General features: G+C 41.1%; 1 protein-coding gene across 1 annotated transcript in view; it reads right to left on the reverse strand.

Moving 5' to 3' along the window:
- The window catches only part of LOC116254927 (uncharacterized), a 61,996-nt gene that overhangs the window by 20,751 nt on the left and 28,034 nt on the right, over window positions 1-13,211 (reverse strand). Inside the window, exons 10-11 of the mRNA XM_031630580.2 lie at window positions 4,588-4,665; window positions 4,166-4,265 (exon numbers count right to left, since the gene is read on the reverse strand). Of these exons, the coding sequence (XP_031486440.1) occupies window positions 4,166-4,265; window positions 4,588-4,665 (178 nt within the window). The remainder of the gene's footprint in view (window positions 1-4,165; window positions 4,266-4,587; window positions 4,666-13,211) is intronic.

Consider the following 13,211-nt stretch of genomic DNA (forward strand, 5'->3'; position numbering starts at 1 on the left):
CCCCTTCTTCCTTCTTCTCCTCCTCCCTCGCACGCCCACTCTCCCGTGCTATGCCCCTCCCTCTACCTCTCCCACACTCTCTCACCCTCTCTGTCTACGCACCTCACTCTCTCCTTCCCCTTCCCGCCAGCTCTCACTGTCACACCCCGACCTTTTTGACACTCAAACATTTTTTTTTCTAACATCCAACATCGAGGTGTGACAGTTTTTTGAGTGTCAAAAAGGTCGGGGTGTGACACTCACCCTTCGTTCCTTCCTCTGCTGCCCTCTCTTGTCTCTCCCCTTTTGTTTGAACCCTCTCTCTCAATCTCTCCTCTTTGTCAGCACCCTCTCTCACTCATTTTCAGCCTCCCACACAACTACTGTGGGCCTCTTCTAATGACAGACCCCTCTCTTGAACTCTCTTTTTGTCGATTTTGACTCTTTTGTGGCTGTTTGGTCAATTGGGAATGTATTTTTCCCTCATACCAGTGAAGTGAAGGCGTTGGTTGTGAAGGTAGCGAGCAATCTTTGGTGTTGACGTTCATCGACCATTGGAGGTGGCTGCCGAGAGCATTGCGGCAGTTTGGACACTAAATTTGGGGTGAGCGAGGCTTAATGGAACCTAAATTGTCGAATATTTATTGTTGGAGCATGAATAATTATTATTTGAGCATGCTAGACTCATGATTTGATGATTTGGAATCCATATTAGTGATGTTACTATTTTGGGAAAAGGTTACGACTATTTTTTTCGTGAAGAGGATTTAAGTGTATAACTATCTCTTTAGTGTGATGGATTGATTTTCGAAACTATTTGGGAGCATGTTAGAGATTTGATGTGGTTGAGAATATTTAGAACCGTCTTAGTGAACACGTGGCACATGATACTGTGAATGTGTGTTTTGTAGCGTTAGTTGTGTAAGAATATGTGAGTTGGGAAGTGGCCTATTGGAGGGCTTTGTGGGTCGACACTACCCGTTGACACTCTCTTGAGACGATGACATGCCTCACTGGTTATATTTTCTACTTGTATACATTGTAAATCAAAACGAGTAGAGAACTTACCATTTGATTATGTTTGTAGGTACACCGGGCACGTCAAGTAGGTCTTGAGCAACGTGGGTTGTAGTTCGAGGTGTTTAATGGACGTGCGACAGGTATGGCGGCATTCCAGGCAAATCCCTGCCTGGGGCCAACGTGTGAATGCGTGTTCCTAGGATCGTGGGATTCTAGGATTGTGATGTGATTGAATGATTATTTTGTGAGTGAATGTATGTATGCATGCAAATGATTTGATATATGATAAGATTTGTTTTGAAAAGCTATTAGAAGTTTGTTTTGAAAAATGTTATGCATTGCATGTGCATGCTAGAATTGATAACTGCTTAGGACAGATGAGGTGGGGTATCGAGTCGAGTGTCTCCTCGACCCCAATCGTGCATTAGAAAACATCATAGAATGATAATTGCCTAGGACAGCTATGAGCAAATCACGGATCAAGACTACTCTTTGTGGTTTGGCTAAGTTTTGAAAGATGTGATTGATGTGTGTGATTGTGAATGTTGTGATTTGTTGCATATGCATTGTCATAGGCAATGATGCAAAATTGAATGAATTGAAGAGTAGTTGTATGTATTGTTATGACGGCTAGCTAAGACTGTTAATGTTATGTGTAGTCCTCGTGGAGGCAATTGGAGGTGTGGGTACACTTGTGAAGTGAACCAACCTCATGAGCTAACCAGTCATTTTGTGAATGATCTGTCATGTGACAAGTTTTGTTTTGGAAAGCTATTAGAAGCTCGTTTTGAAAATTGTTACACATTTGCATGTGCATGCTAGAATTGATAACTGTTTAGGACAGATGAGGTGGGGTATTGAGTCGAATATCTCCTCGACCCCGATTGTGCATTAGAGAGCATCATAGAATGATAATTGCTTAGAACAGCTACGAGCCATCACGGATCGAGACTACTCTTTGGGATTTGGCTAAGTTTTGAAAGATGTGAATAATGTGTTTGATAAGATGTGAGTTCTTATGGATGTGAATGTTGTGATTTGTTGCATATGCATTGCCGCAGACAATGATGAAAATGAATAAATTAGAGGATAGTTGTACCCGTATAGTATGACGACTAGCTAAGAATGTAATGATATGTATGGCCCTCGTGTGGAGGCAATTGAAGGTGTGGGTGCACTCGTGAAGTGTACCAACCTCATGAGCTAGCCAGTCATTTTGTGAATGTGCTATGATAATGATAATAATGAAAGAATAAGAGATGAGAGGCCAGTGGGATGTGGCTATGTGTTTAGGAGTTGTCCCGCCTTCGCCACTCGTCTCGCCTGTTCGGAGCGCAGGCAATGCAAGGCCCCAGGGTACTGTTGTGTGATGTGCTTGAAGCGTTGGGCTCCCGCCTTTCCAACCTGGGTATCCTAGGGAAGGCTGAGTATCTCTCCTTGGAATTCACACACCCATGGATGAGTGTTCTACCGCTGCAGCGGGAATGGATCCATACTGTTATGGGCCACCACGGGGGTTATCTCTCGACTGTAGGCCGCCCATGGTGTGCACGTGCCTGTGTTTGCACCCACAGGAACTGTCAATTCACTAAAGCTAATGAAAATGAAAGTATGTGAATGAAATGTATATGAATGATGTGCATGTGAATTGAAATTGTGTTATTGTGGCCATTGAGTGGCCTTTACATGTCGTGGTGTATGTGAGAGGCCTTCTTGGCAAATGATGTGACTATGCCCTATCATGACATGATGATAATTTGTTGTTATGATTGTGATTATCTCATATTTGAGCCCTACCTAAGAGGGTTTGGGATTTTCCTGGCTTGTTGCTATACTGTGAAGACTAAGCCTTCAGTTGTTTCCTTTTTTTAGGTTTTGGCGGACCCGGGGCCACATCCTACTGGGGATGTTTTGGGTCTTTGGTAGTGTCGGGCGTCATGGTTTGGTCTCTATGATGTCTTATTTTTGTTAGGAATCAAATTTGTGGTTTGGGGCATTTTTGTCATACACATAGATGTGATTTTGTATGAATTGAAATTGTTATATAAATGAAAGTTTGCCTCATTGTTTCGAATGACATAGCTCTCTCCTTTTTGAATTGTTGTGTAGTCGCACCTCAATGCTTTATGTTTAGAAAAAAAAAAATTTGTTTGAGGGTCAAAAGGTTGGGGTGTGACAGTGATGTTGAACTTGAAGAAGATGATGCAAACGATGATAAAGATGAAGATGATGAATGGCAATTAGATGATATCTTGTTCATTTGTTTTTTGCAATAAACAAGTTCATCTTTTGATGTATAGGACCTTAAACTTATTTCTTAAAGTGTTACAACTTACAATATTATGATTATATTTAAGTTGATGAATATTCATTCATAAGCTTGTATTTATTTATGGCATGTTTTTTGTAGAGGAGATTTACTAGAAACAAAGAGGGCTTGTGTATTGGATAAAAGAGGGGGAAAGGAACACAACTTTTTCTATAAAGTTGCCGCTGAAAGGACGAAGAAAAACATGACCAAAGGCATTGAAAGTTGGGTGGAGTTGGCTACACAACATAGTGCAATTCAATGGGTGGTGATTTATTGGATTATTATGCTAACTTGTTTTCCTCTCCTAGCTTCTTTCCTTCCCTAGAAAGGATTTAATCTAGAGAGTGAAATATTAGTATTCTTTTCTTTTTGTAGGCTTAATTTTGTGTTAAGCAAGAGGCTGGCTGAGAGCTTTGCAAGCAAGCCACCTTCTCCTTCATCTTTGTGCTGCATTCACATGGGCAGAGACTCCTATAAAGAATGAAGAGGGGCAAAGGATCCTCTCGACAGTGATTCTCGAGGCTCAATGCCTTCCCACTCCCCACATCCACCCCCACTGCTGCAGCCACCGCAGCCGCCACCTCCCACCCCCCCTCTCAAACAAAAATAAGAATTAAGGCCCCATTAGCCTGGGCAGAGATGGGCATATTTTTCTAGATTTTCCAGTTTTATCTTATTTTTTTCAGCCTTTTGAATTTCTTTACACTAAAAAAAAATTATGATATGTTTACAATACGGCATAACTGCTAGCCTATTGTGGGCCGTGGCTGTAAGGAAAAGGAAAACAAACAAGTTCTCTATGTGTATATTGCAGTGTGGCACTCTGAATGAAACTGAGATTAATAGCATTCTTACCATATCTATATTATAATCCAATCCCGAGCCTTTACATTTCTTTGAAGGAGCAGTTAGCACATTCGCCTTTGGTGTTCTGAGTGAGTTGCTCACAAATATTCTGAAATAATTAAACCAAATCAGCATTCAAGATAAACATAATTAGAGATCCAGTCAATGAGATTCAGTACAGATCTAAGAGAATAAATTTATATCGCTATGAGGAGGTTACAACAGCTGAAAATTTTTCATTGCAACAAGTTCAAAAAAAATGTGTGTATTAATAAGTATAAAGGCAGAAGGAAGAGCTTTTCCCAGACACAGGTGATCAGGATTAAGTTTCAAATGAAATCTTACTCAACAAGGTCTCCCAAAACCACTTTTTGTTGAGCCCTTTCCAATTAGAAGATTAATGGTTCAGTTAATGTAAGATAGATTACCACCTGTGAGGTTGACAATGCCCTTTCAATCTAACAGAACTTGTTTCATCCATGTTGCAGGGTTTTGATGGAAATGTAGATCTGCCAAAAGGGCATACCAAGAAGAAAGATTTGAGTCCATGTGAAAACTAACATTATTGCAGTGTAAGTAGACTAAGTGTTATATGGAAGAGACAAGTTGCAATAGCTAAATAAAATTGGACTTGCAAAAGCCCTCACTGGCTGAATCAAACAGCTTGATGGAGAGAGACTGGAGACTTGGTTTCTTAAAGTAGAAAACCTATGTCACATAGGTACGGGTACGGGTACGGGTACGGGTGCGGGTATCGGTACGGGTGCGGGTACGGGTACTGGTACGAATACGGGTACGGACCATTTTCAAAAAATTTGGGTACGGGGGTACGGCCGTACACACATATATATAATTCAAACAAAATAACATATTCACACATATATATCAAAAAATTGCAAACAAAATAACACGCTTACTTTCACACATAAATCATGGTCCAAAACACAGTATGGAAGTAATTAACATGCAATTATACAAACATGTCAGCTTTCTTGATTCTCCTCAGTCGAAATAGATGAATCCTCTCACGATACGATATATCACAGCAATAACTAGGGAAGACGCAGTTAACAGGGATCATGTAGTGCAAAATGCCAAAATCATATACAGTACAAATGTTGGCAAATTTGTATTGTATAATACAAATTTGAAACCCTCTCGGGTAGAGAAAGGGCTAGCCAGAGGGAGAGGTGATGGAAATAAACATTAGAGAAAGGGCGAGCCAGAGGGAGGGGTGATGGTTTTTCTGCACACTGTCTCCGTCGCCGGCGGCGAAGGCAGGGGTGGAGTCGATGAAAATGAAAACAAAAAATGAAAAAAAGAAAGTCACAGTCACCTCCTGCCGCTGCCGTTGTCGTCACCGCTGCCGTCGCCTGCGTTCGCCGCCCCTGCTGTCGCCTGTGTTCACAGCTACTTTGTCGCCGGAGAGAGACGAGAGGTAAGAGTCGTAAGAGGTAAGACGCAAGGGTTTTGTTTTACGTTTTTTTTTTAACGTCAAAATATTTTTAAAGTTGAAATGAAATAAACGTTAGAAAAAAAAAGAACAAAATTGGACTCGGTCAATATTGACCGTGTCCAATTTTGGATAGATACGGCTCCGGTGCGTTGACCGTACCCGGTACGGTCAACGCCGCACCGGAGCCGTACCCAGGCCCGTACCGGTATCGGTACTGGCGTATCATAGCTCCTATATCTTCTAGCAAGTGTCGAATCCAAGTCACTTCTGCTATCCCTGCAGCCATACATCAGTATTCAGCCTCTGTACTTGATCTTGCAACTGCTCTTTGTTTTCTACTACTCCAAGATACCAAATTTTTGCCTATGAAGATGCAAAAACCATATATAGATCTTCTTTCATCTGGGTCTCCCGCCCAATCAGCGTCGGTATACGTGATTAATTCATGACCAGCAGCTTCATTCTCACTTCTATAATACACTAATCCATCTCCAATGGTTCCCTTGAGATACCTTAGTATTCTTTTAACTGCATTCATATGTGTGTCTCTAGGTGCATGCATAAATTGAGACATTTGATTTACTACATAGGTAATATCAGGTCTGGTAAATGTTAAATATTGCAAAGCACCAAACAATACTGCGATATTTGGTGGGGTTTTCATATGTTTCCCCATCATTTATACTCATCCTTTGGTTCAGAATACTACGTGTTTCAGCAGGCTTACAATCTGTCATGCATATTCTATCCAATAGGTCAAGAGTATATTTTTGTTCTGTCAAGGTAAGACAATCTCCTTGCCTATCAATTTCAACCCCAAGGAAATATCGCAAGCTTCCATGATCTTTCATCTTAAAGTTTCTCATTAGCAGACCCTTTATCTCATCAAAATGTTTCTCTGAGCTCCTTGTAATGATGATGTCATCAACATATATAAGAAGGAGGGTAGTAACATTTTCTTTCTTGAAAATAAAAAGGGAATGGTTGAGGGGACTATTTCGAAATCTATATTCTTTAATTTTGTTTGAAAAACTATCAAACCATGACCGTTGTTACGTGCAGCCAAGGGAGAGGAGAGAAGAGAACGAGAGAGAGAGAGAGAGAGGGAGAGAGAGAACTATCTATCGTATTGACTAAAGCTGCCCTAATCTCATGTAAATGAGAATTAGGGTAAAGTAACAAATTACAAAAGAGGTCCATAAATAAAACCCTTATTTATAAAGAGCTGTTCCTAAACTCTTAAATATTCAAAAATACCACCTAACACATATTATTCAACACTCCCCCTCAAGTTGGAGCATAGATGTTAATCATGCTCAGCTTGTCACAATATCTAGAAAATTCTGCAATAGGCAAGACTTTGGTGAAGATATCAGCGGTTTGATCTTTAGAGGCTACATGTATAGTTGAGATAATTCCCTCTTGAACCATATCGCGAATATAGTGGCAATCTACTTCGATGTGCTTTGTCTTCTCATGAAATACTGGATTATTGGTAATATAGGTAGCCGTTTTGTTATCACAAAACATCTTCATAGGAGTAGAAGTTGGAATACCGAGACTCTCAAGGATCTAGACCATGTCATTTCAGCAGCCGTTTGAGCCATAGCACGATATTCAGACTCTGCACTTGATCTAGAAACAACATTTTGTTTCAAGAGATGAGATTTTCTCCCACAAACACACAAAACCCTGTGGTGGACTTCCTATCATCAACTGAGCCTGCATAATCTGCGTCGCTATAAGCTTTGACATCAAGAGATATACCCTTTTTAAAGAAAAGTCCTTTGTCAGGGGAGGACTTCAAGTACTTGACAATCAACATAGCTGCATCCCAATGTGATTTTCTTGGTTTTTCCATGAATTGGCTTAATTTTCCCACAGCAAAACTAATGTCTGGTCAAGTTACTGTCACATAGAGAAGCCTACCAATCAATGATCTGTATGCATGAGAAGCTACCTCTTCCGATTCATCATCAAATAGGTGTACCCGTGGGTTCATAGGAAGAGTTGCAGGTTTAGCTCCCAGCATCCCTGTGTCCTGTAATAGATCAAGAACATACTTCCTTTGCGATAACACCACTCCTTCCTTACTACGAGCAACTTCAATGCCAAGTATCGTAGCTGGCCAAGATCTTTGGTAACAAAGTGTTGTTGAAGAAATTTCTTTGTATGAGCTACCTCCTGCTCACATTCACCTGTCAACACAATATCATCAACATACACCACTAACACCACAGTACCTCTAGATCCCTTCTTGATGAATAATGAATGGTCCAGGTGAGATCTCTTGAAACCACATTTTAATACAACTTCTGAAAATTTATGAAACCAAGCACGAGGACTTTGTTTCAAGCCATATATAGCTTTCTTTAGCCTGCACACTTTACCACACTCTCCGTGACGTTCAAAACCAGGAGGCTGCTGCATATACACGGTCTCATCAAGATCTTCATATAAGAAGGCATTTTTGATATCCAGCTGATATAAGGGTCAATCATAATATACTGCAACAGAGACAATAAGACGTATGGTGCCCATCCTCACCACAGGAGAAAAAGTCTCAAAGAAATCCACCCCATAGGTTTGGGTATAACCTTTTGCTACAAGACGAGCTTTGTAGCGCTCCACTGAGCCATCAGATAGGTACTTGATGGTAAATACCCATTTGGAGCCCACAACTTCACAACCAGATGGGGGATCAACCAATTCCCATGTGCCCTTTTGCATTAGAGTCTCCATTTCATCCTGCATAGCCTGCCGCCACTTAGGATCAAGTAACGCAAGTTGGTGGTCGGAGGGAATAGAATGTATTGACAATGCTGACACAAATTTCTATAGATGTCCACCAATACCAGTAGTAGAAACAAACTGAGATATAGGATGAAGAGTACATTGTCTTTTGCCTTTGCGTAAAGCAATGGGTAAGTCCAAAGACATGTCAGGAGCATCCTTGGCAGGGGTAGTAACATCAGAAATACTTACATCCTGAGAAGCGACTGGTGGACAATCCTGAGCAGGAGTGTGTCGGCAGGTGTAGACCAATGGAGGATCATGGAATCTGCTGGCACTTGGAAATGAATCATAAGGAACAGATTGCAGGGGAACCGGTGTGATAGGTAAAGGCATAGACGACGACCTGTCGGATACTGATGGAGTAGAGTGAAAATAAGGACTTGACTCAAAGAATGTAACATCTGCACTGATGTACTGCTTATGAGTGTGGGAGTCAAAACAGAAATAACCCTTTTGGTGTTTTGGATAACCAATGAAAATGCATTTAATTGATTGTGCACCAAGTTTGTCTTTATTAGGACCAAGGATGTGAACAAAGCAAGTGCACCCAAAGACTTTGGGTGGAAGGGAAAACAGGGGTCTATCTGGATAGAGAACTTAAATGGGAATTTGATTGCCAATAGACAAGGATGGAAGACGGTTAATTAGGTAACATGCAGTGAGTATGGCATCACCCCAAAATTGCGCCGGAACACAACTATGTATCATGAGAGTGCGAGCCATGTCAAGTAGCTGACGATGTTTACGTTCGGCAACACCATTTTGTTGAGAAGTGTGAGGGCAAGTGAATTGAGGACATATTCCATATTTGGTGTAAAACTGTAGCAGGGTATTGGATTTGAACTCACAAGCATTATCAGTGCGAATGTTTTTGACAATGGAATCAAACTGAGTCTTTATTTCAATAATGAAATTTTGAAGAATACAAATAACTTCAGACCTCTCTTTTAACAAGAACACCCAACTAAGATGAGAAAAATCATCAACAATAACAAGGTAATACCTAAATTTGGCCCGGCTTACAACCCAGATAGGCCCCCAAACATCAACATGAATAAGATCAAAAACTGCATGACTCGACGGACTACTGCTGGAAGGAAAACTACTTCTAGTGTGTTTGCCCAATTGACAGGCCTCACACTGGAATGACTCAGACACAGAAATATTAGGGAGAACACCACGAAGCTTGGATAATGAAGGATGGCCTAGCCGGAGATGCCACTGATATAGATTTGGCTTAGATAGAGCCATAGATGCCACGCCCTCCACTGGTTCCGACAGTAAGTAAACTCTCTTGTGCTCATGGTTGCCACCAATCGTCTTCCCATTTTGCAAGTCCTGAAAAACACATGACCAGGATCAAATATGGCTCTACAACGCAAATCTTTCGTCAACTGAGTAACAAATAGAAGGTTAGCAGAAAACTCTGGAGCATATAAAACATGGGAAAGAAGGATAGAACCAGGAAGTTTAACATCCCCAATTCCCATAATAGGAGAAAGCTTTCCGTTGGCAAGCCTAACATGTTGAGGCTGTGGAAAACGATGCAATGAAGTAAATACGTGAGGCTGACTGCAAAAGTGTTTCGAAGCCCCAGAATCAATAATCCACATAGTACCTGGTTCATGAGAAGAAGTACTAGCAACAGAATCCACCATGACCGAGGAGGCAGCTGTAGACATCGTGGTAGGAGGAGGTCGCTGAGCCATAAGTTGATCATACTCTGCCTTACTCATAGTCACTGTGGAGTTCTCAGAATTCATCGAGGAAGGAATCTCTCCCAGTGGTGTAGCAACTCGGGCAGACCCTACAGGAATATGAGAAGAGAAGGTCCCTCTGCCCCCCTTAAGTACTAGATCCCCTGCCATGGGAAGTAGAAGTCGGTCTACCATGTTTGTCCCAACATCTATCTTCCAAATGTCCCAATTTTCCACAGAATGTACATTGAAATCTTCCTCTGCCCCCTACACCACCTACACCACGACCTGAGCCTCTTCCCCTAGTGGCTTGCCCACGCCCTCCAGACACAGCTAAGGCTGTAGAAGGAGACTCACTCTGGGACTGAGAGAGAGATACAGCCAATCTACTGAGTCTATTATATGCCTCAGCAAGATCTGGAATTTATGCTCCAGTAAGCATCTGAACTTTTGCGACCTCATACTTAGGGGACAAACCAGCCAAGAACTTAGCCACCATAGTCTGCTCAAAATGCGTCTTGTAACATGCCTGACATGGAGGTCGAAGAGCCTTCAATCGTTCATACGCAGCTTTAACTGAAGCAAAGTATTGAGATAGTTCCAATTCACCTTGCTGCAATTTAAGTAACTCTTCCTCAACTTGTAAAATTTTTGAGACATTCTTGTCATGAGAATAAGTTTGTCTCAAGAACGTCCACATATGTTTGGCAGTCGTACAGTAGGCAAGAGTAGGAGCTATATCCGTCTACACACTGTTCATGATCCAGGACATAACAATACTATTATCTTCTTTCCATGTGGCATATTTCCCAGTTTTAACACTCGGTTCATCTTCATCAATGATATGGTCTTTCCGATGTCCTACTACAGACATCATAAACATTCGTGACCAGATTTCATAGTTGTGACAATCTAATTTCACAGTAGAACCATAGAAGAAAGGAGTCCCAACCACCTTGTATTCAGTACGAGACTCGATCTTAGAATTGTCTCCCATATTAGACGGCTGTCCAGGCTCCATCACAACTCCCACAAAAAGAGAACAGCACTAATATATATTTACCGCAGAAAGGGACGATAAAGTATGCAAATGATAAAGGAATTTTAATCCGCAGCTGGCTGAAACTTAGACCAGATCGCACCTAGGGCAGATCCACGGCTGACTGAAACTTAGAGCAGGTCGACTATTGCAACATCCAACACCAGCTAGGGCAGATCCACGATAAAGAAAGAATTCATATTCACGGCTGCAATGTCCAACAAAAAGAAGGACAGATATCACCTAGGGCAGATCCACGGCTGACTGAAATTTAGAGCAAGTCGACGGCAGCAACATCCAACAAGAGGAAGGACATATCCACGACTGACAGAACCCTAGGGCAGATCCACGGCTGAAAAAAAAAGGTTGTCATATCCACGGCTGCAACGACTTCCATTCACCAAGTAGTGACCACCGACCACAAAGGAAACTTCTGCCACGTGAGGGAGACACCTGCAACGTCCATCCACGTCCACTTCAACAGGGCATCGATCTAGGGTTTTTAATCTTTTGTTTAAGAAAACCCTAGATCGAGCCTAATATGCACGTTCAGCCTATCGTGCTCTCAGAACTATCCACGAGAATAGAAGAAAAGGAAGAGAAAGAGACAGAGGATGAGCACGGTGAGAGAGGTTTCAGTCCCAAGGAAGGTTGGGCTCTGATACCATGTTACATGCAGCCAAGGGAGAGGAGAGAAGAGAACGAGAGAGAGAGAGAGAGAGGGAGAGAGAGAACTATCTATCGTATTGACTAAAGCTGCCCTAATCTCATGTTAAATGAGAATTAGGGTAAAGTAACAAATTACAAAAGAGGTCCATAAATAAAACCCTTATTTATAAAGAGCTGTTCCTAAACTCTTAAATATTCAAAAATACCACCTAACACATATTATTCAACAACCGTGATGCTTGCTTAAGTCCATAAAGGGATTTTTTTAGTTTGCAAACTCATTCACTAGTCTTTTTTTAATAAAACCAGAAGATTGCTCCATGAAAACTTCTTCCTTCAAGTCACCATGAAGGAAAGCATTTTTAACGTTTAATTGATTTAGCTTCCATCCATATTTAACAGCAAGGGATACAATCACGCGAATGGTTCCCATTTTGATTACGGGACTGAACGTCTCAACATAATCATGCCCAAACTGTTGTGTAAATCCTTTTGCTACCAACCTTGCTTTGTGTCTTTCTATGTTGCCATCAAGTTTGCATTTGATTTTGTATACCCACTTGGAGCTCACTATGTTCTTTCTATGTGGCCTTGGAACGATCTCCCATGTTCCACATTCATGCAAGGCATCCATTTCTTCTCTCATAGCCATTATCCAATGATGTGATTTTGATGTTTGATCAAATGAAATAAGTTCTTCCTCCTTACCAACTTTTGTCATGAATAACTGAAAATCAAGTGATAAATCATAGCTAACCCACCTGTGAATAGGATAGGGAAAGCGTTGGAATCTTCTAAGATGGGGCATGTTGCCTTCTTGAGTGTGAACATTTTTGTTCCTTAGTCGTCGATTGTAAGTAAGACCCAAATACTAATGTGAATTGTTGTTTTGCTCTCCATTATTACTTTTGTGATCAATTGATGACTGCATTGGACCCTCTTGATTTTCACCCTGAGGCACATCAGACGACTGTATTGGACTATCTCGATCTTCATCCTGAGGCACATCATTTTCTGAAATAGGATCTACATTGAATAACTGTGTACTAGTCCAGGGATCATAAGGTTCAATGTCATAGACATTTCATTAGTACTATCAAAATTATGCTAATTAAAAGTAACATTTCTTGAAGTCCTAATACGTTTAGTTGTTGGATCATAGCATCGAAATCCTTTATATTCATCTGCATATCCAAGAATCTACATTGAACAGCTTTGTATTGAAACTTATTCTTTAAGGCAACATCAACGTGAACATAGCATACACAGCCAAAAACTTCAATTTCTTATAATCAGGTTGCTTACCTAAGAGTGTAAAATATGGAGATTTAGACACCAAGAGTGTCATAGGTAAACGATTTATTATGTATACAGCTGTATGGAAGGCTTCAGTCCATA

This window comes from Nymphaea colorata, chromosome 5 (genome assembly GCF_008831285.2).
Source record: "Nymphaea colorata isolate Beijing-Zhang1983 chromosome 5, ASM883128v2, whole genome shotgun sequence".
NCBI classification, from domain to species: Eukaryota; Viridiplantae; Streptophyta; class Magnoliopsida; order Nymphaeales; family Nymphaeaceae; genus Nymphaea; species Nymphaea colorata.